At 43.9% G+C, this 27,613-nt stretch overlaps 2 protein-coding genes across 2 annotated transcripts in view; both read left to right on the forward strand.

Annotated features, from left to right (window-relative positions):
• The window catches only part of LOC306715799 (copine-9-like), a gene marked incomplete at both ends in the record, with an annotated part of 132,238 nt that extends 120,349 nt beyond the window's left edge, over positions 1–11,889 (forward strand). Inside the window, 4 exon segments of the mRNA XM_079186275.1 lie at positions 1,670–1,727; positions 10,375–10,448; positions 11,634–11,765; positions 11,767–11,889. Coding sequence (XP_079042401.1) covers positions 1,670–1,727; positions 10,375–10,448; positions 11,634–11,765; positions 11,767–11,889 — 387 coding nt within the window.
• Positions 11,890–16,349: 4,460 nt separating this feature from the next.
• Positions 16,350–24,869, forward strand: LOC306694257 (zinc finger protein ZXDC). The gene is made up of 10 exons (XM_079157031.1): positions 16,350–18,492; positions 18,805–18,957; positions 19,733–19,811; positions 20,248–20,378; positions 20,561–20,731; positions 21,312–22,096; positions 22,628–22,712; positions 22,822–22,994; positions 23,212–23,313; positions 24,158–24,869. The coding sequence occupies exons 1-10, from the start codon at positions 16,473–16,475 to the stop codon at positions 24,242–24,244; spliced, it is 3,786 nt and encodes a 1,261-aa protein (XP_079013157.1). The 5' UTR covers positions 16,350–16,472; the 3' UTR covers positions 24,245–24,869.
• Positions 24,870–27,613: the final 2,744 nt, after the last annotated feature.

Here is a 27,613-nt window from a genome sequence, read left to right on the forward strand (position 1 = left end):
AAGGAAACATGAGAACACCAGGGTAGGGAGTGAGGGATAAGGAGGTAAGGAGACATGAGAACACCAGGGTAGGGAGTGAGGGATAAGGAGGTAAGGAGACAGACACCTCACAGACTGCCTCAGACTGGCTGTCTGTGCTTATGAGCCGAACTACAAGGCACTCAGTGTTCAGTCACAACATCACACTGACTTGAGTCACATGACTTCTGATGGCATTGTGATGGGACACAGAGCTGAACTGCACTTACATTAGTTGCACTGACTGAGAATTGTGTCAGTGTTGTGTTGTAACGTCAGTTGATAAATACAACAGTTAATATTGGTCGTTCACCCAGCCTGCTCATTGCAAATGTGTTTTTTCTTGTTCATATTGTGTGCGGTTAACAAATAATTTCCTTTTTATGTTGCACTGAAATGAAGTTATTTAGTGTGTTCTTGGTCACATCAATTTGAAAGCTGGACGAAAGTGTTTGATTTCATTCAATTACAATTAGGCCAAATAAAAAGCCATAGTTGTAAGTACAGTCTGGACAGTCTTTTTCTCTCAACGCCTCAATAAGTAGATCTTGCCCGTCACCAAGGCAGAGGTCAGGGATCTTGGGCTTAAAAAGGTTGGTGACCACTGGTTTAAATGGTAAGATTTTCGTGAAGATGCATGTTTGGTCAGCGTACGACAGAGCTAAAACATTGACATATCAATGTCATCTGTTGGCCAGAAGCATGACTTCTGTTTAAGTGAAGGCTAATTAAGTAACTGTTAGCTGACACACTTAATGTGGATGTGAAATGATTGCTGTCATTGCTGTATGTCCTGGCTCAGGTTAAACCATTCGTAAAACATGAACAAATTCATACAGAGCATTAATGCCATAGAAATGAATTATGTTGTCTAGTTTTTGAGATTTTTCAGAGTAAAATGTTTTTGAAGCGAGATGGCTCCCTCGTTAGCTTCTGATCACAGTTTTACGTCATTTCAGTGCAAAACAGCGTTAGAGTAAAATGAGAAAACATTATGGCCGCTTTCACTTCACACTAGTCTGAATCAGAGGTTCATCTAAAGATTCTGTAGAATTAAACATTTGTGCGCAACTTAATGTTGACCAGGAGACTGTATCAAAGTCTGCATGAAAGAGGTGGTCTGAGATCAGCTCCAGTTGAATTATGGTAACTGTTCAAAGTCATTTATAGTCATGCAGACAAAAGGTTCATGTGTGCATTGTTAGCAACAAAACTGGAGTGATAAGAAGCCATACTGATGAACACTCGAGCCCAGCTTGATGCTACATGTTATTCTTTCCTCGGAGACTTGTGAAAAGGTGCGCTCACTTTTCAAGTCTTTGCAGTCCATGCAGGAGGCTGTGCTTCATTCAGTCACATGGCCATGCCCACTCAGACGGGATTCTGCGTGTTTGATGCGTATGTGCCGACGGCAGTAAGAACCCTGTCATTTTGTTGATGAAAGGAACACAAAAGCAGAACAACAGACTCTTTTGGACAAAGAACCAGAGTGAAGACATGAAAATGGTCGAAAACGTATTGAATTCTCATTGCAGCAAAGTGTAATCCAGCGTGTGTATATACTGGACATTAAAGCATGACATGCACAGTGTGTATTCTTTTGTGGGAGAACAGTAGACTGGCTCACCCCCCTCCTGTGTTGTCTCCACAGGCAGCCTCCCTGCCCATGTCTATCATCATTGTAGGAGTGGGCCCTGCTGAGTTTGATGGTAAGTGTGTGTGTGTGTGTGTGTGTGTGTGTGTGTGTGTGTGTGTGTGTGTGTGTGTGTGTGTGTGTGTGAGAGAAAACATTACAGATTTCATCACCTCAGCCAAAACAATCGTGGAGCCATTTCTTTTTTTGCCACCCGTGTTGCTGCATTGTTGAAATATTTCAGATCCACATGCAAAGGTCAGCCTCTCAAAGCCTCTATTCACCCCCCCCCCCCCCCCCCCCCCCCGCCCACCACCCATCCACACGCCTGTAGTATCAGTCAGATATCCAGGCCGTTTCATTATTTAACAGCCACGGACGGACTGAACATGTTAGCTGCAGCACCGCAAAACCCCAAAAATCCTCTCACTGGAAAACACAACCTGTTACTTAATAATGAATAGCAAATAGGTAGCTGCATGAAAGGTCCAGATTGAGATTAGTGTGACCCCAGGGTCGTACTGTACACAGGTGCTACTCATTAATTAATACAATGGGTCTCCATAGACTTTGAGATTAAATCATGTATTATGAACCACAGCTGATTTGGAATTCGTTTCGGAGCGCTCAACAACAACAACACATATCACGTAGCACACAGGAGAGGGAGTGTCCACGAACAACACACGGCCACAATTACAATACAGAAACAATACAATGAAAACATTAGTGCAACCATATAGCTTATGCCCTTAAAGTTCAACGTTAAACTGACGCAGAGGGAAAGATTTAGGATGCGAGTTGCTTCAGGATAAGTGCCATTGAAGCGAGAAGTTCTTGTCTTAATACTGCTCAGTCTTTGACAATAAGGACAATAACTTGTATGTCACTCGGGGCATTTGCAGGGTCATGATAGGCTGCAGTACAACGTTAAGAGCTCCTTGATGTATAGTTTCAGATCTCTGTACTAATCAGCTCTGAGTTGTGCTAACAGACAGATGGCTGTAGTTTCTCATCCTCATTTTGTGATGAGTGAGATGGAAACATGTTGTTTATTTTTCCCTGAATGTAAGAGTCATGGCAGATATACACAGTTTCTATTTCCCCAAAGCCAGAGGCTGTATCTCTCTTCATTTCACACCTCTCCATCTGACTGAGAGATTCTTCTTTTTAAACTAGAACATTTCCACAAGCTTGATTAGTAATTAGCCACCAGCGGTGGAGGAAGTATTCAGATCCTTTATATGAGCATAATTACTAATACCACACTGTGACAAATACTCCACTACAAGTAAAAGCCCTGCATTCAAAACCCTACTCAGGTAAAAGTATGTAAGCATTGTCAGAAAAATGTGCTCATTGTGCAACCAAATGTTCACTGGACAGCAAGAGGCTGAGAACCTGCCATCTGTAACGGAAGTAAAGCTGTCAAATGTAATGGAGTAAAAATACAATATTGAGCTCTGAGATGGAGGGAAGGGGAAGTATAAAGTAGCAAAAAATAGAAATACTTAAGTAAAGTACAAGTACCTTGCATTTGTAGCATACAGTAATTAAAGAAATGCGCCTTTACAAGCATGTCTTCAATTAAAGTACCTTTCCTTCACAGTTCAGTGATAAAGGAACATTTCAGTTTTATTTGTCTTCGGTTTTATTTTTATATCTCATTTCGTCACTTCTGTAATTTATGATAACATTATACAATAGTGTCTGTCCCCAGATCTCATTAGAAAGAAAGAACTGATAGAACTGATGGCAGAGCTACACACAAAAACACTCCCTAGCTTTCCTTTAAAGCTGCGCTGATTCATATTTATTTTTTTAACATTTGTAATGTAAACGTTTTTTTCATAGCGAAGAACGCACAGAGAAGTAATATCCCCCTTCATTCCTCTCAGCTTGGTGGAAGACTTGTTCTGGCTCTCTAGCCTGCAAACTCTCAATTCAGCTGTTTTTTCCAGTTTTTTTTTCAGTTTTCAGAGAAAAAGCTGCCTAGCAACAAACGACAGGTGGACACAGTTAGACTAGCAGGTGAACGCAGTGGAGCATTTAGCAGCTACAGAGCCACATATAGTATTTTGATATATATATATTTTATATATATTGGTTTCCCAGATGCTGTGTCAGTTGTAGAAATGTGACTCCAATGAGTTCCCATGTGTAAACATGTCTTTATAAACTACTGCACACAAGGCTTTACAAGGTGATAATATGTCATTGTTGTGTTTGAGATACGCTTTTTGTTGGAACTCACCGGTGCTTTATATACAATTTTTTTCTGTTTCTGTTTTAATTATTTTATTTTTAAGCATTTTAGAAAGACCAATGTATCGGAGTCCTTGGGGACTCAAAAGCATCCAATTCCGCCTGTGCAGTTTGGATGGATGGGACTATTTATAGAGTTCATGTTTGCCAGGCCTCCTTCTATTCTCACACAATCTGCATATTAACTTTAACTTTCCTAAAATAATAATAGTCTGTTTTTTTTTCTTCAGATGACATTTATTACATCAATAATAATGTTTTGAGAAGAAATACGTGAGCATGTTTTTACAGTGCTTTATTCTGTTTATTCCTTGTATGTTACATATGTTGAGGACGAGGGATGAGCATAAACTTGTGAAGTTAGAGTGAAGAATGAATTCATTAATCATATAGTATATCCATTTGTTTTTCTTTTTTCTTTCTCCTCTTTATTAGCCGTTTTGCTAATTATAGATGTTTTTATGCTTAAAGGCTCCTAGTGGAGATTCTCTAGCAGCACCGAGGAGCTGTTTCTCTACGAGTGGTCCTCCTCTTTGTTTATGTTGTGCACGAGAATGCACATGCACACGCGCGCGCACACAGGTGATGCGATACACAGTCCAACAATGGTTTCTCCATATCCTACTAATCAACAGGTGGCAGTGACACAGCCAAGATTTAGCTGCAAAGACAGGAAAGTAGAAAATCAATGTTCAATCAGTGTAATCAATGTTGAATTTGGCCTCCAATTTTCACAAAGAGATCAATAATGCCCAATCACATCCAACAACCCTACTTCATTTAATGTCGCATTACATTGCCCTTTTATAAGTGTTAAATGATATCGCAGAATCAGGATTTTTAGAGACATGCTCTATAATAAAGCAGCTGCTTAATCCATCTCCAGATCACTCAGCAAGGCAGTTAGATCTGCGCTGAGAGCAGTTCTTAATGTAAAGTTCAGTCTGCTGTACAGAAAAAAAAGAGACACTCTATTGAAATGCACAAGTGTCTCTCTAAAAGTTAATTGGCAAAATGATTTGAAATGAATCACCAGACGGAGAAAAGTAACACAGGGAATTATTCTAGCTGAAGGAGTAGAGAGCCCCCCGTTGGGACCTTTTATTCAGTGTGCAGGGCTGAGGCTGGGGTCAGAGGTCAACGCTGTGTGTGACATAAAGAGAGAGAGAGAGGAATTAAAGCGGAGATGATGCGACTAAAAGAGATTTATGGATTAATCTACCTCAGTCAGGGATGGAACCACTGAGTTCTGTGTTCACCGGCTTCAGCCCAGACCCGGGGAAGTTAAAGTCCTGAGAGCAGAGCTGCTGTGTTAGGTGGATCGTCTTTGATAACTCCTTGTAATCGCCTTCTGTCAGTGCCAGGCAGGGCCCCAGCTAAATATTTTTTACAAACTCTTGTCGCTCAACATGCAGAGCTTCTTTGACGTGTGCCTGATTTCCACTCTGTGATGCTTGAAAAGGTTACGCAAGCGATACACAAAAAGAGGATAAATCAAGTTCTCCTCTTGCTGGTTTTGGTGCTCGAAATGTATTCAGCTGCTTTTCTTTTTTTGCCCTGCTCCCTGGTTGATCAGTCCTCCACACATCACCAACCCCCCCCCCCCCCCCCCCCCCCCCCCCCAAGTCAGAGCCGAGCCTCTCGGGGAGCCCCGTGTGGGGGATCAGCCTTCCTTTTGAAATCAAAATTTATCATAACCCCTTCTGCTCCCGCTTGTGTCATCCCCTCATCCCCCTTTTCCCCACTCAAGCGCGTCTGCTTTTCTTCCCACGCTGCTAAAAATACATTTCACACATATTTTAGGATACACTTGGAAAAGGTACGTTTTTAAATGGGCCACAAATGTGTCCGTGCTGCTTTCATTCGTATAACGTTTGAGGATGACAGAAAATTAGACTCTCTTTTGTGATCCCAGTGGGAAATGTTAATCTTTCAAATGAGGAATATTCAACATCAAGGATGTATTACTTTGAACTATAGGAAATGAAAAGTATAAAATAAACATCAAGACACAGCAAGAAGAACATCTGACCGACAGCACTTAATATATTCTAACATTTACAGCATGGGGGGGGGGGGGCATTGAAAATGTGGGTGGATCAGTCTAACGGGTGTCTGGGGGTCCCCTGCCAGAAATCCTTTAACAGAGTAGAAGGCCTTTCCTGTATTCTGGTGCCTTTTAACAGGTGTTTTGATACCTTTTTTGCGGCTACACTAGTATGAGAAATATTATAGGTACATTTTGTAATTTCCTCTGGAGGAGCAGCTGCCACGCCCATGATTTACAGTATACAACATATTTTGTCTGTGGGATTTACTTTCTTTATATTCAGTTAAAGAGGGTGGAACATATAAGATACAAACCAGTTATTAATGCTACATTGAAACAACCTGTGATTTTATTACATTACATAAAAAACTGGGGCTGATGAAACACTATAATTGTCATTACAAATGTCATGTAAAGGCTAAAACCAACACTGAGTGTATGTACTAACAAGTATTGTGTGTGTATCAGAGCCTGATATATCTTCTTCCACTTGAGCACCAAATGTGTATTAATCCGTCGCTGAAAATAGTCCCCCAACAAATGCACTATTTACTGCGGTTTGAGTGATGTTTTTTTAAAACTACAGCGGCCAGCTGTTTTAGGAAGTTACAAATATGTAAATGTCAGAAAGTAGGAAACTAACAAATGGCTGATTTGGGTCTTTTCATGAGAAGAAAAATGTAGAATAACACCACCCTTATTCTTAAATGTAATCATACACAGCTTGTCCTTATCAGTCAAAAAACATACTCTTACTTTTTATGGATGTGTCTGTCGGCTTGTTTTTCAGTCCTTCTGTCAGTTCGTCCACCACTTTGGTCCAGACTGAAATATCCAAACAACTAATGGATGGATTGCCAGGAAATTCTGCACAGATATTGATGGTACCCAGAGGATGAATCCCACTGACTTTGGTGATCCCGATTTTCCCTCTAGTGCAGCAAGCATAGACTGTATATAAGAAGTTGACATAGTCATTGTGTGATTTGTGAACTGCCGTTTTAAAACCTTGAGTTTGGTGATTTCGCCGTCGCCATCTTGGAATACATCCGTCGCCATGTTGTTTTTTTCTCAACCCATGAACAGAATTGACCACATTTGGAATTCGGAGGATTGACGTAGAGACGCTGGATTCGCCTCTGGTAGCGGTAGCGACCTGTCAATTACAGTAAGCCCGCCCTAAAGCATCCCCTGCTTTATGGTCTGTTTGACTCTAAATGGACCATCATTTACTAAATGAACATCATGCTGTATTGAAGAAGACTTGAAACTAGAGATTGAGACCATAAACTCATGTTTACAATGTTTACTGAGGTAATAAATCAAGAGAGAAGTAGAGTCATTTTCTCATAGACTTCTATACAACCAGACTTCTTTTTTTGCAACCAGAGGAGTCGCCCCCTGCTGGTCAGTAGAGAGAATGCAAGTTGTAAGACACTTCCGCATTGGCTTCACTCTGCAGAGGTTGCCGCCTGGTAGGAAGTCAACGTTATCAGTTATCTTGTGAAACATCTCAACATGCGATAGATGGCAAAACATTAAGTACAGAATGTCATGGTACCCAGATGATGCATTGTTATGACTTTGGTGATCCCCAGACTTTTCTTCAACTTTTCCTCTAGCATTAGCATGAGGTCCGCATTTGTGGTTTTAAATGAAATATCTCAACCTGTATTTGATGGATTGCCATGACTTTTGGTTCAGACATCCATAGTCCCTCAGCATGAATTGTAGTAGCTTTGGTGATCATCTGACATTTAGGCGACTGTGGCCCAGCGGTAGAGCAGGGACGTCCTTCAATCCGAGGATCGGCGGTTAGATCCCCGGCTCCGATAGTCCATGTCAATGTGTCCATGGGCAAGACGCTCAACCCTAAATTGCTCCCGTAGCTGTTCCTGCGGTGTGTGAGTATGAATAGATAGTCCTGATGGGCAAGTGGCACCTTGCATGGTAGCAACTGTCATCATTGTATGAATGGGTGTGAATGGGTGAATGATGACATGTAGTGTTAAAGCTTTGAATCGTTGGAAAACTAGAAAAGCGCTATACAAGTACAGTCCATTAGCCATTTGGGTTGTCGGTCTGTCTGTCCGTCTTGTTATTGCCATTTCTTCAAACGTCCACCTGGACTAGATTTTGCTGATCGAAGGTGGTGGTCACTGTGACCTTACAACCGTCTCGGAAAGCAATATCTCAGGAACACCTTGAGGGAAATTGATTACATCTGGCACAGACTTCCACTTGGACACCAGGGTGAACTGATTAGAATTTGGTGGTCAAAGGTCACTGTGACATCATAAAACACAATTCAAGAGTTCCTATGCTATTACTGACTATTTCACAGAACTATAGGATAAAATGATGAAGTGATGCAACATGACTGGTTGGAGGAGGCATGCAACTGTAAGGCGGTAACTCTACTTAGTTAAGAAGTGACTGAATTTTGATGAACTTGAGATAGAAAGTCTATCTTGGGAGCAGTAGTAGGCAAAACTACTAAAAACTTGTCCAATAGACATTGGGATGTGATTGTTTTGTCATGATTAACAATTTCAAGTAGTGATTGCTAAAGATCCTTCTGCACCAACCTGTATATGTGTGTCCTCTTCAGAGATCAGAGGAACAACAACTGGGTTTATGAGTAACCTAGTCTTAATACAAAGAGACAATACATTCTAGTGTGTCAGATAATGGGTGCTGATGAAACCAAACTATCACCCGACAATAACATGCTGATGTTTCAAAACGATCATTATTAAGAATCTCCATGTCGCCCCATATCTACAAACCATGTGCTGAACACATGTCCGTATTAGTGGGTTTGTGTGTGTGTGTGTGTGTGTGTGTGTGTGTGTGTGTGTGTGTGTGTGTGTGTGTGTGTGTGTGTGTGTGTGTGTGTGTGTGTGTGTGTGTGTGTGTGTGTGTGTGTGTGTGTGTGTGCGTGCGTTGAACTGTGAATCTATAGGCAGACACACGTCTCATATGTTATTCAGGACAGCAGGAGGGTCTCTATTGGGCTCAGTATCTCCACAGACACCCTCAGCCCCCCGAATGTATTTATTCTTCTTGTCCCATCTCTTCTGTCCTCTCACGTCTTTGTCCGTCCTGTCCCGGTCTCTCTGTCTGCTCTTTCCCCATTTCCTCTCTTATACAAGCATGTCAAATGATTCCTCCTCCTCCTCCTCCTCCTCCTCCTCCTCCTCCTCCTCCTCCTCCTCCTCCTCCTCCTCCTCCTCCTCCTCCTCCTTCTTCTTCTCCTCTTTTCCCCCGCTGCTTCCGACCACCATCTGGCCATCTCCGTGTGCCATGTGGAGCCTCACCACTCTCCCATCAGCATCCCTCCCTCAGCATCCCTTCCTTTCCCTTTTCCCCTTGAAATTCAAATGCCACGGATTGTTTGTCAGTTTGCGCATCTGATGTGCTTTGTTGATAGGAAACTATAAATACACTGATGCATAACTCAGTTTTTCCAGTCAAGGACTTTACCTTCCCTTCCTCCATGTGGCCTATATCAGCACTAATGAGGTTGGTCTACAGAATAAGTGATTGTTTCCTTTCTCCACTTGGAGAGCAACAGGGAACAGATGTGGTACAGAGTGACTGCTAACCTGTCCTTAGTCTGAACTCTTTATTAGTCCCTGAGGACGGCTGCATGGCTGGGTCTGCACTGTAGTTCCCTCTGCTCTTAGTTCCAGACATCATAGACACAGGGTTGCACCATAACTATGAAGAGAAATGCTTTTTATGCAGACCATTTCAATTCTGTTCTTTGTTAAAGGCATGCATGGATTTGCTTCGTTGGCACCTTACCTCATATAAGACTCAGACATGGGCTGTGTGCATGCTAACACACAGTATATTGAAGTGTTTGTTATCAGTGTTGTCTAAAAGCAGTGGCGAGTTTAGAGGATAATGAACAGTGTATAATGTTCTCCTTTGTCCTGTGAGACGTGATTAGCTTTGTTTACACTGGAAGTGAGTCAAGTTAGTCAGATAGCTCAAGTTCTTGGTTCTGTTGATTTTGTCATGAATTCCACTAATGACTGAGATTTTGTGAAAAGAAAAAAAAAAGGTAGAGAAATGACCCCCACTAGCTGTGGACTCACATACAGTAAGTACTACACGAGCCCTGGACACAGTTCACATCCCAGGATAGGACGAATACACTTGAATGAGAAACGATGAAACTTTCATCATACAATACAAATGATCTAACAAATTGCTGAGCAATCAGACTTTTTGAATTTTTAAAATGCTTTTCAACTGTATTTGTGTCACTTTGATAGGTAAAGCCCTTCCTGTTAAAACATTCCTATTAACAGTTGAATTAGTTCAGCAAAGGACACAGAGGATGTAGAGTAGATTAGGCCTACCTGAACAGTTTAAATGATGTGTTTGTTGTCCGCAGCTATGGAGGAGCTGGACGGGGATGAGGTCAGGGTGTCCTCCAGGGGACGCTTCGCTGAGAGAGATATCGTCCAGGTAAAGCGTATTCCACGTACACGCTGCCCTGTCACACTTCTGGTGCTCCTCACTGTGACCAGCAAACATCTGCATGGAGTTGATTTTGTTCAATTACAACCTGAACCACATGGATCTGTGTCAGGGACACCACCATCATTCAAGTTATAACCAACCAATAGTCCATATAGTCCATAACCAAAGGCCTTTAATAGGGCTCTTAACTAGTAAAAGACTGCATCGAACTTTTATGAATTCTGATCTGATCCGGTTCTTGGCATATTGTTTGTGTAGGAAAAGAAGACCCATTTTGTTAAAAGCAGAACTATTTGTTTCTGTTTTTGTTCAAAATAATGGGGAATTTTAAGATCTGTTTTGATCAAAAGGCAAAAAAGTATCATAAATATCCTCTTATCTTGCCATGCATGAATGTAAGTATTATATAAAAGCTGAATTTTATTTAAAATACTAAGGGGAACTTTAAACTGGTTATGAAACACTCTCAATGTAATATTGATCCTCTACATGACCTGCAAAAGTAAACCAGACCATCAACGAGAAGATGGTCTATTTCTATAGAGTTATACTTAATGCTCGTCATCGGTGCCACCGGGTTGGATTCTGGTGAAATCAGATGAAATCATAGAGGTTCACCAGAAACTCCTTCAGCTCAGACTCCAGCAGGGCCTCCAGCAGAGACCAGCCCACCGTAGACAGACCCAAATCCGGTTTCTCTGCCGCTTTTGACCTGCAGTCGGAAACTTCGGTGCGAGATCAAGAGCTCAGCTACCGGCAGCAGCGTCTCCTCCTCCTCCTCCAGGAGCAGAGCTTCTCCTCTCCGCCCCTTCGGTCCCCGCTGGAAGCCGACTCCACGCTGCTGGAGGCCCAGGCCGTATTGCTGGTCCCGCTGGAGGGAAGGGAGGCACGGGAGAACCAGAACCAGGACTGAGAGGAGCAGACTGTCAGACCCTGCTGCAGTAACATGAGAGGTTTTCTAAAGGGACTCTGGTGCTGAGAAACACTACCGCTTTAGTCCACAGGGATCACCAAAATCAACCCAAAATGAAAGTTCCTCATAGTAACTTTAAATGAATTCAGTTCAACTTCAGATGTTCAACTACACACCAAGGCAAAACACTCACAAATACCAAATTTAGGCAAATGTCCCTGTTGTCATCCCCATCCATTTTTCCTGCTCCCATCCAGTTTGTTCCTTTCCGGGACTACATCGACCGGTCGGGGAACCAGGTCCTGAGCATGGCCAGCCTGGCTAAGGACGTCCTGGCGGAGATCCCCGACCAGCTGCTGTCCTTCATGAAGAGCAAGGGGATCGAACCTCGGCCCCCTCTGCCCGCCAGCTCAGACTCCCCCTCAATGTCCACCACCACCACCACCACCACCACATCCTCCAATCCTGCCCCCAAGGAACGCAACATGCACGCCTGAGACGAGGGCAGTCTGAGATCTGAGAAAAGGGAGATGTGTGTTTATGTCTGTGTGTGTGTGTGTGTGTGTGTGTGTGTGTTGCATGGTTTCAGGGTTAGGAACCGAGTCAGGCTTTTGAACATCGTTTCCGCAGTAAATTGAAGGGGACACCTTCCAGAAGAGTTGGTGGGGATGGATTTCTCCAACAAGACCTGGACTGGAAATGTAGAAAACACCTTTCAGCACCTATATCACAGGTGTAACACACAACTCTGCAATTACAAACTGCATTTAAATCAAAGGCTGTTAATGTAGTTTAGCATGTTTTCCTCAGTCATCAAAAAGAACCACCCACAGACTTTTCTGCCAGCTCAACTTCTCCCGCAGAGGGCGAGTCCACAGCTCCTTCAGCTCCTCACTTCAGTTTCTGTGACTGTTCCTGCTCACAGTGAGAAGAGTGTCCGCTGCATTAGAGAACTACATCCCGAAGCAGCCGGCCCATTGATTTTTTTTTGTAAAGAAAGACGGCGCTGAGGCTGATGGCCGTTCCTAGTTTCTTTTTAATCCTCAGGGCATTTTAGAGGCTTGACAGAAAAACGGTGGATCTGAAAGTAGAGAGGCAGAAATGAAATCCAGTCCTGGTTGTGGCATTGTGGCCAATGGTTCATTCTATTGCTTCAGGAAAATGCTACATGTGAAATTCAAATGTGTGTTGATGTACTGTAGAAGGGGGTGGAGGGTGCTCTACATTTCAAGGTCAACATTCAGATACTGAGCCTCGGCGAGTCGAAACTAATCCCACTTGGACACGAAGGGAAGGTGCTTGCGAGCCCATCCTGAAAGCAGGAAATATATACGAGCATGAAATTGGCTCGGGATGGAGAACAGACTGAACCATCCGCCACTCCCAGCTCCTCCACTTCCTCCCAGCCACCATACAATTTAACAATATCCAGAGACTATTTCAGCCCCGGTCGCAGAGCTCAACATAAATATGCCTGTGCTCTGCTGACCCCCTCACCCCCACCCCTCCTCCTCTTCCTCTAAATTGTAACTCTCAGCTGTGGCTGTCATTTGGGATGAATCATTCATGAGGTGGGTGTCCTCTGGTTCTCAAGCTGTCTGGGCCTGTTTAAAATGAACAGAGTTGCTCAGCGCACATTTCACGGCCCAGAATACTTCGTATGTAGCAGAGAATGTGTGGAAGCGTCAGGGGTCATCTTTTACTCTTTTTCATTTCTCACCAGAGACGGGACGGCAACAAAAAGAGTGAAACGAGAGTGAGGTTTGGTTCTCTGTCAAGGTCGCTCAGACCGACTACTTTTAAAAATGTATGCACAGTTTGGCCTCAGTCTGGGCTCAACAGCTGCTGTATAACCAAACTGATTTGCAATTTGACTTTTTTTTTGCGGACATATCCTTTTGTTTTGTTATGCCTTTGCTTTCTGCATTCAGGATTCCCATCCACACATACTGTGCAGTCAGGTCCAAACTTTTTATCTCTGACCTTTGGCACTTAGCAAACAACTAAACAGGAACGGTTTCAAACAGTCGGGGAAGGTCTGTAGAGACAATTATAACAATATTGGATGGATTATTAAGCATGTGTCATATTGTATTAGAAAGGAAATGGATATGTGGCCTTATTTCTGTCATAATCCTACAAGTGTGTTACGAGGGAGGACTCTATTTTTCTATGACGAAACAGGACATCTGTGTTATTTTGCATGCTTGTTTGGCTGATATGCTGCCAATGATTGTACTTGTTTAGAAGAAAAAACACACTTAATGTATATTTAGTCCTATCTTGAAAATGACTTCAAACAACATTCCTACATGTGTTGACTTGTGTTCTGTGCAGGAGCGTTCTTTCTATTTCTACGGTTATTGCGTGCAGTGTACTTGAAGGGACTGGCAATGTGATGATCCCAAACATATAGGAGCCACACCAATAGTAGGATAGAGTCCTATCGCACTGTGTTTGAAAAATGCATGCATGCGTGTGTTATCAAGACGTACACCAACACACCGTCACAAAAACGTATCAGATACTTTTGTATGAAGCATGTGGAGCTTTGTATACAGTGTGTACAGTATTAGTTAATGACACTCACAGACGGTATCCTGCTCCCCACTTCCCCCGTATGTGATCCATACAAACATGGGTAAAATGTAAATACATCTAAAGGGATGTACAGAATATTTTGTGAAAGTCTTCCTTCCTTCCATTTTGTTCCTTTCTTGATACTCTAAATATGTCTTTGTCTTCATTTGTGTCGGACAAAATTGAGTTCTGGTTCGTCATTGTTTTATAGCTTTTGCTTAGAAACCAAAATAAAGATAATGTTTAAGGCTCATCTGTTGTCTGTTACTATTTGGAGAGTAATTGTTGGGTTATGTTAAGGACGGAACAAAAATACTTAAGAAGTTAATTATTATAATTCATGTTCCTCCTTTTATTTCCTATTGTTCAAAATATAGCATGGCTGGAATGTTATAATCGCGTTAACGCATTAATTAAATAACGCCGACGATTATTTTATCTCGCATTAACGCATTTTTTTAAATTTTGAAAGTCCATTGCTCACTGGGTGGAGGAAGTCTTCAGACTACGTTGATGCAGCGTGTGGGAGAAGTATAGATAAAACAAAAGCAAGACAAGCTAACAAATGCCACAGCGGAGTGGATACAAACTGCAGCTGATTAGTATTGTGGAAGATGTCAGTCTGAGGAACGTTCTCAAGGTGCGTTTGCGTTGCGTTTGATGTGAACCCACCTTTAGGATCAACGAATGACGTCACGTATGAGCCTCAAGAATGAGCTAAGGAAGTTAGCTGAAAGGTTAACGTGAGTCAACATCCGGTTTCTTCAGACGAACATCCGGTTTTCAGAATAAGATGCCAACAAAGAATTATATTCACATTAAGTATAAAACATGCTACCTGCATCTCCTGAGTTCAAGGGAAAATACACCTAAATTGTGCGTAAAGTGTCTTTATTCTTTGCTCGCTGGGTAACCATCATCACCTCGGAGTTACAGCATTATATTGATGAACAGTAGAGCTGCATTCACATGCTCTGACTGTCATGAAGACAGAAGACACACATTTTGCTGAAACTGCTGAAACATTTTATTGATTTTGCACAGCAGTGGAACGTTTCACATAAAGTCAGCACACTGAGCACAGATAGTGAAGAGATAGAACTGCTACTGTGTAAAGGGAATACTGCTGTTAAAAAGCACCGTATTTGTTTAAAGTGTTTATAAACCAAATGTTATTGCACTTTTGTTCATATAGCAGTACTTTTAAAATAAAAGTGTGCAATACACTACTTTTGAATTCATTATTGAACTTTGCCATAACACTGCGATTAATCGCTAAAAATCCATGTGATTAATCACGATTAAAAATGTTAATCGTTGCCCAGCACTAATATATATGTATATATACGTTTACTCCAGCTTAAAGGTGCTAAATTCAAAATTCAGAGCATTAATATAGCAGCAAACCACTTTTATCTAAAGATATAGTGGAGTAATGTCTACCTGAGGAGAGAATGAAGTCACTCTCCCTCTGTGTGTGTTGTCAGAGTTTCTCCGTGCTCGGTTTATTAGCTATTAGCCTACATATTATAGAAAGCTGTCAAACTTTGGAATGTTATGTCTGAGTGTGGTGAGGAATTCATTCGTTTTTTTATTTAGCATACTTGCTACGGTATGTTTTATCCTCTACCACAAGCTTCTGTCGTCAAAACATTACAATCAATAGTAAAATGTGAATCTTAAATGCATTGTCTAGACCCTAAGGGTGCCATGCTCTTTACATATTGGTTTACAGTGGTAATAAATCTGGTGTTTCTTCTGAGAAGATTTATTTTAGTATGTTTTATATTACTACACTGCCACTCAGTGGAAATACAGTGGAAAAAGACAGTGACTGTGATTTTAAATGTTTATTTCTTGAATTATGAAATTATTTGGCTTCAGATTTCAATTTGAAGTCAAAGCATTATGAGGAAATAGATCATACAAGTATATCGACATATGCTACTTATTGGTAATAACAAATATAACTCGGATCCACTGCTGCAAAATCCTCTCGTTTCATTTCATTTACTATGATGCTAACGCTGCCTTCAGGTACTCCTCGTAGATCCTCACTCAAGGTTCGATAGACCTCGCATACTGAGCTTCAGAAAAAAACTACCATCTGTTAAAATGTTGAAGACAAATTGTTGTACTTTCATAACATACCATATAGTGAAATGGAAAACTTAAATACAGACATGTGCTTTTCGACATACGTACGGTCTATGTTCGTGTGTTCGTCAATTTAGGTCTCAGTCTGGCTTACAAGTTCTTGTTCTCCTACTTGTCAAACCTAAAAAAGCTACCATGACAGACTGCAAACTCGCAGCTCCACAAGGCTTTGGTTGTCAATAAAAGTATATACACATTTTATAAATCGCCGAGGGTTTTCCCACCATCCGTGACTACCGAATTTCCATGCTGGCCAGAAAGGCAGCATCCGGCCTGCTGTAAACCGTGCAGTGGCTCTCTGGAACGCCTCCGTCAACTAGGGCGGGCCTTTTCTGTGTCGCTGCTACAGGGATACCAAGATGGAAATCCAGGGGCTTTCTGGTACCCAAAACATTCACATTCAACATGGCGCCCTACACAGAACCACTTTGTATCCTCTTCAATCAGCGACCGGGCCGATACCTTGCTTTAATTCCACCGAAACTGAAGCGGATGGACTATTGGGGCAGCGTGAGCCACAAAGTGACAACAACAACAACACTAGGCCGAGGACATCATCACCGTTTCACCTACTGGCGGAAAATGGCAGCGGAGCGGCTTGTTCGCCTATCAGTAAATCGCAACCAACCGATAAAACACATTTACCGAGCACCGGGCCGAATGTCGGACTTCATAACATGAGCACGGAGAAAGAAAATGAGCTCGACGCGCTGCTCGGTTCGCGGGAGTTTGTGAGGACTGCCTGGAAATACGGGATAGAAAGTGGTGATACTGTAATGCAAATGGCGCTGCCTCTGTTTGAAGGGGAAGAGGAACCGATGCCACAGAGGCACTTAACGTTACCGTGTCCAGTTTTACGGCAGCAGCGTGAGGACGGCGCCTTCAAGCAGCCCTCACTGGCCAGCCACAGCGCTACTGTGCCGGGGAGCTTCAGCACGGCGAACAGGGCTGATAAAACCACCCAGCAGGAATTGTATGTTGTTTTTAATGTCGTTCAAGAGGATGGCAACGGTGAAGGGAGCAAACAGCGACCGGATGTGTCCTCGGAGGGCAGCGATCGAGTGAAAGGTAGCCGACCAGAGTGCTCTAATGCAAGTCCCTGTGGCTCCATGGAGCTTGGAAGCAGCAGTGACGTTATTCTTTATGAATTTAATGATAACTTGAACTGTCTTGATACCCAGGCCCTGAAAAAAGCCGACCATGTTTTCAATTTGCTAAACGACAATGCTACCGTGAGTAATGCTAAACAGACTGTATTTCACCACACTGTCGAAGACGTTGTTTTGACAAACAAATATGGCGATAAGATTTGTGGCCAGATCTGTACCGAGAACAATGAAAGTAAACTGGTCAGGGGGCTCTCGTCGCACTCTCGTGTTGACGAGAGCAGTGCCTTGATTTCAGGGAGCTCGGGTGTCGCGGAAGCCATGGACACCTCGGACTTTATTTCCAACTCAGCGGGGCTGCAGGGCAGCGCAAACCCGGTCATGGCCTCCGCAAGTCCGCCCGCGAGTGAAACCTTTTCCGGTACCATCACAATAAACAACCAAAGCATCATAGTGACCATAGAAAACGGGATACTGACTCTCGCTGCCCCACCAGAGGGATATGTGCACAAAGAGGACGACATGGTCAGCTTAAAGGAGCACCTGGGCATGAAAGACCATGAGGACATCGTTCTTCTCAACTATGACAGTGGCACTAAATCCATCGGGAAGATCAGCACCCTGGCAGTATCCAGCTCCAGCCAGCAGGAAGAGCCCAGGCCTGGTTTGTCTGTGAGTGACTCCGAGCTGGCTCTGGTGGATGACTGCTCATTATCAGAGCTCGGGACATCTCTGGACTCCTGTCCCTTAGTTAAGCAGGAGGCGGGGACGCTGTTTACTGTAACAGAGGCTGATCTGGTCACCTCATCCCCCAAAGCAATTGTGGCAGACTGTGACAGTGGGGACTTCCAGTCTGTGCCGCTAATACGTTCCAAGAAAGAGACTGTGGCTTCTTTTGGGTGCCCAGAACCCGGCTGCTCCAGCATATTCGATACACGTCAGAAACTTAAAGTTCACCTCCTGCACCATGCCGAGGACCCACGCCCCTACCAGTGCACCATGGAGGGCTGCGGCTGGGCTTTCGCCACCTCTTACAAGCTGAAGCGCCATCTTCAGTCCCACGACAAGCAGCGGCCGCACACCTGCCAGTTCGAAGGCTGTGGGCGGCGCTTCACCACAGTCTACAACCTCAAGGCTCACTTCAAAGTCCACGAGCAGGACAACGCCTTCATCTGCGAGATCTGCAGCGAGAGGTTCCGCAGTGCTACGCGACTCACCAATCACCAGAGGGTCCACTTTGAACCGCAGAGGCCCCACAAGTGTGAATTCCCAGGTAACACAAGCTGAATGTTAGATTTTTTTTACAAATATTTTGCTTGTATTTTATCATATTACAACTCCCCCTTTATCTTCATACACATACTCCATCTGCTGTTGGCAGATGGTCTGGTATCGTACAACAGTACAATGCTTAACATTGGATATGGAGCAGATTACCTCAAAAACAATTGAAGTCACTAATGCGGAAGATGATGCCAGTAAACTGTACGCACCTCCCCATGTTTATCTTCTCTATCCATCTGATGCGTTATCCCAAAGGCCATCTACTATTGTCGTCTTTCATGTGTTCCCCTGTCATATGCAGGCTGTGAGAAAACCTTCATCACCTTCAGTGCCCTGTTCTCCCACAACCGCACTCACTTCAGAGAAACGGGCCACTTCACCTGCACCTACCCGGGCTGCGACAAGACGTATGACAAGGCCTGTCGTCTCAAAATCCACATGAGAAGTCACACTGGTGAGCTGATGCAAGATTAGGGTAGTCAATGGTGTCGCTATAACGTCCCCCAAGTGTGAGGGAGGGAATGCTCCACAGAGTGACTGTTTGAGGCTGTTTTCTTAAAGAATAAGTCATCCCTCAATCACATGATGCTACTAATGTTTTGCCCTCTGTTCACTCATGTCAGATGAGAGCATTTTTCCAAAACATGATATTGTCACAGGAAGCTAATGCTACGCTAATACATTTCCATTTGAAACCGGAGTTTTAAAACAAAAACGATCAGCATCATTTTCAAATTGATTTCTGTCCAGACTAACACGCCTGAAAACCAATATCACGTGACTATTCACGTTCACTGGGCATGTGGGTGCCAGTGTAAACAGGAAATAGATTGGTTGCTTAGTTACAGAGTATTATAGTACTCTTCATAAAAAAGGGTCATGCTTGATATGTGGAATGAAAAGAGACGGGGAGGAGGAGTGTACATCTAAGTCCTGATCTTCCTCTATAAACTCAAACAGGCAAATTTCATGGGAGAATTTTTGGGGGGTTTAAACTCTGGAGTAGCGTGGCCGCTAGGTGTGAACGTATCAAAAGATGTGCGATTTAAAATGGAAACATAGTAGTGTGGACGTAGCCTAAGAATGTGCGCAGCAATGATTACACCAGATACATGTGTGACAGCAGGAAGCCTGAGTTAAGCCCAAAGTTAGCCGGTCACAAGTTATCTATTATGGTCCGAGTGGTCGTAGGTGCACTGGTAAATCAACATCTAATGTCCTGATTCCAGGTGAGAGGCCGTTTGTCTGTGACTCTGAGGGCTGTGGCTGGTCCTTCACCAGCATGTCGAAGTTGCTCCGACATAAACGGTAAGTGCTCATACAGCAGTGACTGTCAAATAAGGAGCAGTGCTACCCTCACTTGAGACATTTCACCGTTTGACATTACTCGGGGTTTTGTGATCCACACACCACATTTTGTATCAAGTATAACAAGTTCTGTAAACCTATGATTTGTCGTACATGTCATTCAGCTTAGTTTTGGTCTGGATGCAGTTCTTTTAGGTTTTAAAGCAGCATTTCTCCTAACTGTTATTGTTTTAATAAACTTCAGTGTACCGTTGCAGTCCCGCTTCATTGTTGGAAACCAGTATGTTTTCATTATACTGGAGGTCTTGGTTCCCTTTGCCATATGAACTGTTATTTCAGTTTTGATATAGTTGCATTAAAATTGAAGGATTCTTTTCTCTTTCTCTCCGTCCACCAGTTGTACCTATACTGACCTATATCCTTCTTTGTTTATCAGGAAACACGATGATGACCGACGCTTCGTCTGTACAGAGGAGGGTTGTGGGAAATCCTTCACCCGGGCAGAGCACCTGAAGGGTCACAGTATCACCCATCTGGGTACCAAGCCCTTCCAGTGCCATGCAGAAGGTACATACAGGCACCAAAAACAAAGGACAGGAGAGGGACTGTTAGATCAGCTACAGATGAACAGAGAGGAGTTGTTCTTCTTTCCTGTCACTGCAGTTAAAAAGTTTCTTTTCGCTTGGAGTAGTTTCACATCATCTGCAGAGGTAATCATTCATGGCGTTTGTTTCCTTCATGTTCTTCAGGCTGTAATGCCAAGTTCTCAGCACGCAGCAGCCTGTACATCCACTCCAAGAAGCATAAGCAGGACGCCAGCACCCTGAGGACCCGCTGCCCTGTGGCCAACTGCTCCAAGCACTTCTCCTCCCGCAGCAGCCTGAAGAGCCACATGCTCAAACACCACCACCTCAGTCCTGGTTAGTGACCATCACTGTGGGGGTCGATCCTACTTATCCCTCCTCCTTTATCAGAGTGGTGCCGCTCATAGGTGGCCCACTTCTGTCTGTGTACAATTAAATGTTATACAATATCAGACTTTCATTACCTGATTATCATGATCAAGACAATTTAAAATAACCATATTATTGCGAAAACTATATCTATTGCGATGTTTGGTGCAGCAGTATGCAGGATTAGCCGTGGACAGACGACGTACACGCACGTCCAATCTCATGATCATGGCGGAGATAATCGCACAAAACCACGATGTTCACATTCCGTCTCAGCCACAAAATCCACTTCAATATTTTGAAAAGGGATTGTTGCTGTAGTGAGATGAATGCAAATTGTCAACACTGGAGTTCATTAATTATGAAACCATAAACATTCAGCAAACAAACTTCCTATTGAGGCAATGATTGAATGTCATTGTAATATCTAGTGAGGTAATAAAGTCTAAGTTGCTGCTGGTATATAAACCTATTAGACGTGAATAATTTATTCCACAAAATCATTACTACCAAAACAGTTCCAGACTGTCCCCTCTCTCCATGCCAGATGTTCTCAGCCAGATGGAGACCACGCCCACCCTGACCCCCAGCAGCGAGCTCATCAGCTCCACCCCAACAACAGTTGCAGGGCCCGGTATTGCCGGGGGCGACCAGCTGACCAACCTGGACCTCAGCTCTCTTTTCTCCGCTGTGCCTGGTGGCGCTGCACCCTCCGCTGGCATCGGGGTGGGGATTCCCGTCGCTGGGAGCGGCTGTAACGGCACTTTCACCATGGACCTCTCCCTGGTCAGCTCAGGCATCCTCACCATCGACCCCTCCTCGGTGCGCACCACTCTGGGCCCCGGGAACAGCACCACGTTGGCCAAAGCAGTAGACCCTCTAATCCTGGCAGCCAGTGCTGACATGGGCCCCCACCACGGTTTGGAAGGATCGGTGGGTGACGTCCTGCCACCACAGGGCACTCTCAATCTGGATGATGTGCAGACGGTTACCCCGGAGGCCCTGGGAACCCTCACGGCTCTCGCCATGCAGGGTGCTGGTGCCTCCATGGACCCCGCTCTGCAGCACCCACTCAGCTCCTCCAGTGCCCTGAGCGTGGAGCCCCCTGCCTCCCTGGTGGTGGCCCCTGTTGCCGAGCTGCTGGCCTCACCCTCGAAGGCGGTGGAGGTGGGTGGCCAGGGGGGGGCGGGGCCTCTGCTAGGCTGCGTGGAAGTACTGGGGCCTCAAGAGGGAGGGAAGGTCCTCACCCAGTTTGTTTTCCCCGGCCACAGCAGCAGCTTCAGCCCACAGAAAGACCAGGAACTCAATGCTGTGTCACCAAGCAGCTTCCTGGTGAGTGTTCATGCTGCTCAGTCTAAAGGGGTTTATGCCCTCCTGTTCTCCAGGATTTGGGGAATACTACTGCATGTGTGGAGTTGTCTAAAGCCACAAGTGTCTCCAGATCTGAGATCAGAGCTGTGTATGGTGTGAAGTTAGATAGAAGTGATGTCATCTTTGCTGCAGGCTACGTTAGCTGCTACTAGCACAAACACATCTCTGTGTACCTTTGGGCTTATGCGTTGCATTGTGGGTAATGTAAGCGCCAGGTCCTGACATGGAACAAGAAGGCATGGAACAAAAAAGTAAATGTCACTGATTATGCTTCTTTGTTTTTTTTTAGACTGTCCATCATTAGTCCGATGTTAGAGAATAGAAGGATTTCTTTGAGTACAATGCTTGAGTAGTCTTTCAAGGAAATGTGCGTTTGTTAGTTGTATTCTATGTGAAAGGGAAATGGCACAAATCTGTGCAATTAGCAGCTTGGCCCTGAGAGGCCTACGTAATGGTGTGTCGTAACCTCTGCGTTCCTCTTGTGTATGTCAGGAGAGTGGAGGCTCAGCGAGGACGGACTACAGAGCCATCCAGCTGGTCAAAAAGAAGAAGCAAAGGGGTCCTTCCGCCTCCTCTGGTAAGACACGTGGAGCGATTCCAGGCCTTTATTTAACGCTCCTAGAACAGAGACCAAAGTGATTGTTCTACAGCGAGTGATGGCGGTGTCCTCTTTTGGCTCCATGCAGGGGCTTCAGGGTCGAGTCAGAGGAAAAGTAAAGGAGTAAAGGCAGCTTCGGCTCCTACAGCGATGGCTCCCTCTGGTGTTCGTTATGGTGAAGGGGCGGCAGCAGCCAATGGGGGCCTGACCCTGCGTGACCCTGTCACCGGGGCCCAGTATGTCCAGATTCAGCTGCTGCAGGTGAGATCCCCAAACATCTCATTGTTATGCAATTTGTGTCTGTTTGTGATTACATTACCACCTGATTGAAATACTTCATAGATTTGTGTTGACAGAAAAGCTTAGCTGCTGCTGTAAGACATGCTGATGGATGTGTGCGTGTGTGTGTGTGTGTGTGTGTGCGTGTGTGTGTGTGTGTGTGTGTGTGTGTGTGTGTGTGTGTGTGTGTGTGATGCAGGACGACCCAGCCAGTGATGGCGACCTGGCCTTCCAGCTGAGCTCTCAACCCTCCAGCTCCCACTCTCAGCTCACTGCCGACCTGCCTGTCAACATCTTACAGGTGGGAAAAGTTGTATTGACTGATTTTAACACAACTCCACCAAGTGATACATGATACACTGTACAGTATGATCCCTGTCCGTCATGCCAGAGTGGGAACCCTGACTGAGCAGTATATCTGTAGCAGCCACCATGTGTTAAAGCACATGTGGTAAATTTTGATCAGGGTTGCAACATTTTGGGAATATTTCCATGAGAATTAATGACAATTAACAAGAATAAAATGGTAATACATACAGTCCAATAACTCCTCACATTTCCTAAACCGTAGAACCGCCCCTAACGCTAATTCTAACAGGATAATAAACTCTAGTTGTCAGTTGTCTGCCTGTGGCAGCAAGTTAACGAGCGTGGAGAGGCACTTTGACAATTCAAGCCGATAATGTGGGCTAACTTAGGGTGTAAATAACATGCTTCTATGTTAGAAAACATTTGTTTTAGAAGTAAGTTTTTGTTAGCTTCATATCTCCAGTTACCTGAAGGCCACTGTAGTTCTCAAACGATCTAGTGAAACTACGGTAAGATGAGCCGCAGAGTGCAACACTGTGGTACCGTCAGTCTGACTTCTGTTGCTCCTCTAGTAGTGTTATTATGGTAAGGATGAAGTCTGAGCGAGGTGAACGGTGTTACCCGTTTGCACTCCGGGTGTTCAGTTGGTTGCAATCTGCAGCCACACCACTAGATGCCACCACATCCTACACAGTGTCTCTTCTTTGAGTGTATGATTTTTGTATTAAAATTGTGCCAAACTTCCCACATTTAACTTCCCATGGAAACTTTTCTGACGCTTTGCAACCCCAGTTTGGATACAAGAGAACTGATCTGTGTGACGGTTTCCTCAAAAGGAACCTTCGGTGATGACGGAGGACGACAACGGCTCCGACAACTCCCAGTTCACGGGAAGCACAATCAACCTTCAGGACCTGGAGTGAGGACCACGGCGCCGCAGGCCGAGGCCTGCCGTCCACAGTTCACACCAACAAACTGTTGCCTCGTCTCTTCCCAGGACTCTGAGAGCCTTGTTGGACGTGTGGTTCGTATAGTTTGCGAAGGAGGTGGATATGAGTCCACAGATGACGCACCTTGACGAGAGGAGATGAGGATTCGTTTATTCAGAAGATTATTTTGTGTTTATCTCTAAAGTCCAGTTTGTACCAAAATGAAACCTGAGGGCATTCTCATGTCAAAGACACATGCGAGTGGCTCCTCTGGGCTTTGATCGTAACGGTGTCTATTCCATGGTGCCACATTGCCACTCATGCACGCACACAGTGCGCTGTCTATGCTCCAGTTGCCTTACAGACGCCTCACGCTGTGCATTCCTCCACTGGCGGGGCATCTGCTTTATTCTGTTGCTACTTTTCATTTCTGTTTTCTATGGCAGCAGCAAGCCCATGTTGAAATCATGCCTGTTCATGTGTTTGTATGTATCGTGTCATGTGTTACTACCTTCTTGTAATAATTCTATCTGTTTTTGTTATTTATTATTTAGCTGTGGGTTTACAAAATGGCAGAGCCAAACACAGAGAGGAATTAAAGAATCAAAGCACAATCAGAGCGGCGCTGTGTGGACGTCTTCATTTCCATTTATGTTTCTCCTAATAAAACCAGAATGGTTTCATTTTGACCAGGCAACGAATGTACAAGGATTCATGGGACGCATGAAGTGAATATAATGATGAGCAGTACGGCGAAAATACAAATGACCAAGCTTGTAAAGAAGATCTAATATATTTTAGCTCAGTCCAACATGAACAGTTAAGATGTGCTAGATCTTTGCAGATGAAGGTAACGCCACACACACACACACACACACACACACACACACACACACACACACACACACACACACACAGAGCCTTTGACCACTTCAAAGGAGAAAGTGAGACCAGACTTGTGGCAACAAAGTTCATTTGATCAGTTTCTCCTTTTTATACGTTTTGGCGTTGGATACCGAATGATTCAGTTTGTACAAAAATCATTTCTTGTAACAACGTATCACTTTATCTTGTCCTATCACAAAACCAATGTATGTCATTAAAGCAAACGTCACTACATGATCATTTGATATGTCGTAACAACGTGAAACTAGCTTACACATGCTCGACCAAGGACAAAGGACCACCCGTCCATATCTACAGTGCGTCCAGGAAGTAGTCAGCCCCCCTTTAAATTCATTTTCCCTTCATAATGACAAAGCCATGATGGGGTTTTCTAAATGTTTGCAGATGTATTAAGAAGTGAGCTTTCACGTTGACACAAGCATTGAGACCCTTAGCTGAAGCAGTGGTTTCAGCCTCGTGTTATATGATCGCTCTAGAGCCAAAGCCTGGATCGGGACCCTCAGGTGACATTTGATCAGAGTCGCCTAATAAATGTGCTACATTCTTTCCATAGTCCTCCAAGACTTGAGCCGCATGAGGGAGCCTGACTGTTCATATCGTAGTCTACATATACCATTGAATCTGGTATGAAAGTCTAGCTTACAGTCTGTTACTGATGGAGAATGATTCTAACTAACTAGATGCATTTTGTTGGTCGCATGTAGAAAGTAGTTTTCATGTTTTCAATAACATGCATGAAGATTAAAATTAAATGTTCTATACCTCTTCTAAATGACTGGTTTGTCTATTAAATATATAATAAAAGGGGCTGTGGAAATGTTCATTTACGCACAGGTTCCCTCTTGATGATGTACAGAGAAGTAAGCCTGTCGTGAGTCGGGATGGTTTGTCCTTTTAAAAAGCGGATCCCCAGAAACACCACTGTTCTAGGCTCCGGTATCTAAACAGTAAGTCTGACACCTTTATAAAAATGAAAGTCATTTAGAGAAATCTCACACCAGTGTTACTAATGTTATTAATGACGGTAGACCACATTTCCCATAAGCCCTTGTTACTATGGCCCTATCTTCTCCACACTTCTAAAAAAGTGGACAAGCATGTTGCAGGTCATGTGATTGGGTCTTTCCCCGTCTGTCATTGAAAGCTTTAGCTCTGACTGTGTTGGAGCAACAGCAACAGCCCGCTGTGTAAAGGGCCAGTTCACCCAAAGCGAACGCAAGCACGCAGTACTATTACCAACCCAGTAGATGGCGGCCAAGTCATGTAGAGTCCCCCTGGCTTCCATACAGACCGAGAAGTAGTTCGCTAACACAAAGTTGAATATGTAAGCGCTACAGAGTCTTGATATCTGCCCTTCACCTCAAGATATCAAAATATGTATGAAAACCAGAGCTGCTGCTTTACTTAACTTAATACATGATGGGATGTTGGCACAGTTCAGGCCCTTATATTGATTATGAAACTTTGTAACCTACAAAACAAAAAGCGGTGCGGTGAAGCAAAATATGTAAAGTGAGGAGTGGGTGGCGAGCAGCTCACATATACACAGAGCTGTGGGCCCTTTAAAACGCTAAAACTGTATTTAAACCATTCAAATTATTAGCCGTTAGACGAGGTGTTCAATGCTACTTACCAGAAAAATGCTTATTTACATTTCATTGAGGCGTTCAAGAGCAATCGGAAATGATGGTGTCAAACGCAAAAGAAAATCACGAATCCTCTCTTAGATAGTGCACACACACACCACACCAACCACAGATCTGACAATCGCATTCTGCCGGTAGAAATCGAAACAGTTTGTTAAAGAGTTAACAGAGTACAGAAAGAAAACACCTCTACTCTGGCAGTGATGATTACTGTGTGTCTTTATTAGTTATTAGTATTATTAGTTACTATTATTAAGTACAGTGATCATGTGTACAGACATAAACTTGTCAAAAGTCTCTCCAGCTGTTAAAGCCGACTGACAGCTGAACCAGCTGTGATCAGCTGATCGGCTGATCCGCCGTCATCAGAAACAGACGTCGCTTCACATGACACAACTGAGGAAAGGACGTCTCATATATCTTTAAAAACATTTCCTCGTTTCCTCTCGCATGGTTTCCTTGCGTCTCACCATGCATCCCTGGTGTGCAACCCTTCTCAGAACGGGCCGCGGGGCAACAACTCGTGGGTGGCGGGGGTGGAGGCGAGGCAGATCACAGACAAATAATAAAGACTTGAGTATGGCAAAGATATGTTGATTAGAAACATATTTGTAATACGTCAAACACAAATGTAATCAGGGAGAAAATACGTTTACTGTTAAACGTAATTGAGAATGCATTTTAGTTTTGGGGGAACGTCATTTTTAGGAGACAGGGCTGATCTTGCTTGGCAATCGGCATTTCCAAACAGAAGTCATCCCTCTTCCGGTGAACTGAAAGTATGAGATACATGGATTTTTGACTTACACAT

The sequence above is a fragment of the Pholis gunnellus genome, assembly GCF_910591455.1.
Source record: "Pholis gunnellus genome assembly, chromosome: 3".
NCBI classification, from domain to species: domain Eukaryota; kingdom Metazoa; phylum Chordata; class Actinopteri; order Perciformes; family Pholidae; genus Pholis; species Pholis gunnellus.

Excerpts from the sequence above, each read along its gene's own strand:
- LOC306694257 (XM_079157031.1), top strand. The coding sequence starts at position 16,473 with ATGGAAATCCAGGGGCTTTCTGGTACCCAAAACATTCACATTCAACAT. Across the intron at positions 20,732-21,311 it reads ACACCACCACCTCAGTCCTG|ATGTTCTCAGCCAGATGGAG; the intron begins GTTAGTGACCAT and ends TCTCCATGCCAG. Across the intron at positions 22,713-22,821 it reads GGGTCCTTCCGCCTCCTCTG|GGGCTTCAGGGTCGAGTCAG; the intron begins GTAAGACACGTG and ends GGCTCCATGCAG.